This window comes from Brachionichthys hirsutus, chromosome 12, assembly GCF_040956055.1.
Source record: "Brachionichthys hirsutus isolate HB-005 chromosome 12, CSIRO-AGI_Bhir_v1, whole genome shotgun sequence".
Lineage (NCBI taxonomy): Eukaryota > Metazoa > Chordata > Actinopteri > Lophiiformes > Brachionichthyidae > Brachionichthys > Brachionichthys hirsutus.
Window position 1 is genome coordinate 695,608 of NC_090908.1, and position 2,878 is coordinate 698,485.

Sequence of the window (2,878 nt, forward strand, 5' to 3'; positions counted from 1 at the left end):
TTATTTTACCCCCAAACCGCAGGTGCGACCGGAGACTTCAGGCCCTGCAAGTGTTAAATACATGATTGATGACAGACCTACCGATAATCGAACTGGCTGCTGATTGATTCACTGCATAACGCGTCAGCAGCATTGATGAGACCTGCTTTGATCAAACTGGCCAGCAGCATTAAGGAAAATAACATTCATTGATGACGCATGAAGAAAATTATTTTTCATGAATCCTGAAAAAAAAAGATTAATTTGCTAGATTTTGAAGATTTGTGTAAATTCAGGCTAAATGAGAGTTTTATCAAAACGTACAATTATTTAGACGCAAATTATTATAAATCAATTATTATCACCCTTTCACTAAATAATGTTGATATCTGCTATCAAAGTAGATGTTCTTAAACCCACAGCCTCTAACAACAACAATAATAATAATAATAATAATAATAATAATAACTGTTTACATGTCCGGAGGACATTTAGTAAAGGTTTTGTGCTTTTCCTTATATATTATCTTCTTCGGACCCAGCCCAGCGTCGCCAATCGGCTTCCCTCTTGGAGCGAGTGGACCAATCAGCGACAGTCTTTGATGAATATTCATGAGTCCGAGATTCAAACCTTTGAGCGAGTTTGTCTTGGTCCACAGCGTCATACCAGGACTTTTCTCAGACACAAACATACATTTTCTTATGAATGGGAAGAGAACAAATCCGTTCTGCTTAAATTGGGACGTGTCCATCATAGAAGGGAAACTACAAAAGCGAGACAAGAAGAGATGACAATGACTACAATTCCAGAAAGTCTTAATAGCCCTGCCTCAGGAAAGCCCGTCTTCATGGAGTTCGGACCCCCGAGTCAGCAGATGTCGCCTCCCTCCATGTCTCACGGACACTACCCCATGCACTGTTTACATTCTGCAGGTCATACCCAACACGACGGCTACAGCCCAGCCTCGTCCTTCCCCAGGTCGTTGGGCTATCCGTACTCCACGAGTCCATACCTCAGCACGGTGCCGGGCTACCCAAGCAGCTCTGCGCTCCCCCAGACCCGGCTCGAGGAACCCGGTAAGTGCGCGCAGCGTCTCTGCTTCCTAAATGTTGCCTTTCTGCGCTGCCACGGCTTTTCACTGGCTCTGCGCGGCCCTCGCTCCACAGAAACGACGAGCCAGATGTTGGAATTAGGCTTGGTAATTATTTATTGCGTAACGCTATAAACAATGTATGCAATTAAGGGTAATTATAGCCAAAGCGCAGCCCGTAAAAGTTGCGCTGCAGTATTCCAGAGCTGTGCAGCGCGGTGGCTCATGCGTCCTCACGGTCTCCGTTTCTTCACGCTTTTCTGTTTCTTTCAGCACCAGAAGCAGAGAAAAACACGGTGGTCGATGGGGGAGAGGTGCGGTTCAACGGGAAAGGGAAAAAGATCAGAAAGCCAAGGACAATCTATTCCAGTTTACAACTCCAAGCCCTGAACAGGAGATTTCAGCAAACTCAGTATTTGGCGTTACCGGAGAGAGCGGAGCTCGCAGCGTCGATGGGCCTCACGCAGACGCAGGCGAGTCTAATTATTAGTATTATTAATATTATTACCATTATCATTATATTATTATTATTATTATTATTGGTGTTATTATTATTGTTATTATTATTGGTGTTATTATTATTGTTATTATTATAGGTATTATTATATTATTAATATTATTATTATTAATATTATTACCATTATCATTATATTATTATTATTATTATTGGTGTTATTATTATTGTTATTATTATAGGTATTATTATATTATTATTATTATTGGTGTTATTATTATTGTTATTATAGGTATTATTATATTATTATGATTGTTATTGTTATTATTGTTATTATTATAGGTATTATTATTATGTTATTGTTGTTGTTGTTGTTATTATTTTTATTATTATTATTGAGCATTGGATATAATTCGTGCGTCTGAATGTTAATGCTAAAATGTTAACATATTTTCTATGATCCTCACATTATAATATTAATGCAACATGAATCAATAATATTATTGTTTATTGCTTCTTGACTTTGTATAAAGTCTGCTGCTGCCTAAATCTCTCCGTTCCCCCCGTCCCGGTTCTTTGAACGTTTCCTTTCGTCTCCAGGTGAAGATTTGGTTTCAGAATAAACGGTCTAAATTCAAGAAGCTGATGAAGCAAGGCGGCGGCGCCATTGACGCCGGCGCGTTGGCCGCTGGCCGCGGATTGTCGAGCGGTTCTCCGCCGGTGGCTCCTGTCTGGGGCTCACCGACCACCGTGAAGACGCCCGTGGGGACGACCGGATCTTACATTCCCAGCTACACCTCGTGGTATCCATCCGCGCACCAAGAGTCTATGCAACAGTCACAGCTCATGTGAACAGAGACCTCAGCCAGGGCGCGTGGATCAGGCGCTGGAAGGGGCGCAACAATCCGGCACTGACGGCAGCAGCCTGACGCGGCGGCGCGACGCGCCGGCCTGACGCGGCGGCCTGACGCGCCGGCCTGACGCGCCGGCCTGCGCCTATTGGATGACGGCAGTGCGTTCTGCAACTGGCCCATAACAGTCAGGAGAAATGGATCCTTTGATTGGCTGCTGTTTGTCTGTTTCTGTTTATTCAATCATTTTTGTGTGAATTATTTGCTTGTTTACGTCACTTGTTTGGCCCAAGCTGATGACCTATGACCTTCAGTTAATGGTGGATACAGCCATTCTTAAACCAAATATTAGTACCACCAGGCTCTCAGATCATATGGTGTGTTGTTTATGTGTTATTTAAGTTAACTTATTCCGGCGCGTTTTTGTTCTTGCTCTGTTCCTGCTGCGCTGAGCAGAGCTTCTACCCGACGATGTGAAAAAGCTAAAAGGCCTGACCGTTTGCT

General features: G+C 43.1%; 1 protein-coding gene across 1 annotated transcript; it reads left to right on the top strand.

Moving 5' to 3' along the window:
* Positions 1–766: 766 nt before the first annotated feature.
* dlx1a (distal-less homeobox 1a) lies at positions 767–2,375 on the top strand. The gene is made up of 3 exons (XM_068746390.1): positions 767–1,055; positions 1,343–1,542; positions 2,124–2,375. The coding sequence occupies exons 1-3, from the start codon at positions 767–769 to the stop codon at positions 2,373–2,375; spliced, it is 741 nt and encodes a 246-aa protein (XP_068602491.1).
* The last annotated feature ends 503 nt before the right edge of the window (positions 2,376–2,878 follow it).

What these genes read in the sequence shown, in the direction of transcription:
- dlx1a (XM_068746390.1), top strand. Translation starts at nt 767, where the DNA reads ATGACAATGACTACAATTCCAGAAAGTCTTAATAGCCCTGCCTCAGGA. An exon ending in GACCCGGCTCGAGGAACCCG is followed by an intron (nt 1,056 to 1,342) that starts GTAAGTGCGCGC and finishes TGTTTCTTTCAG; the next exon opens with CACCAGAAGCAGAGAAAAAC. An exon ending in TGGGCCTCACGCAGACGCAG is followed by an intron (nt 1,543 to 2,123) that starts GCGAGTCTAATT and finishes TTTCGTCTCCAG; the next exon opens with GTGAAGATTTGGTTTCAGAA.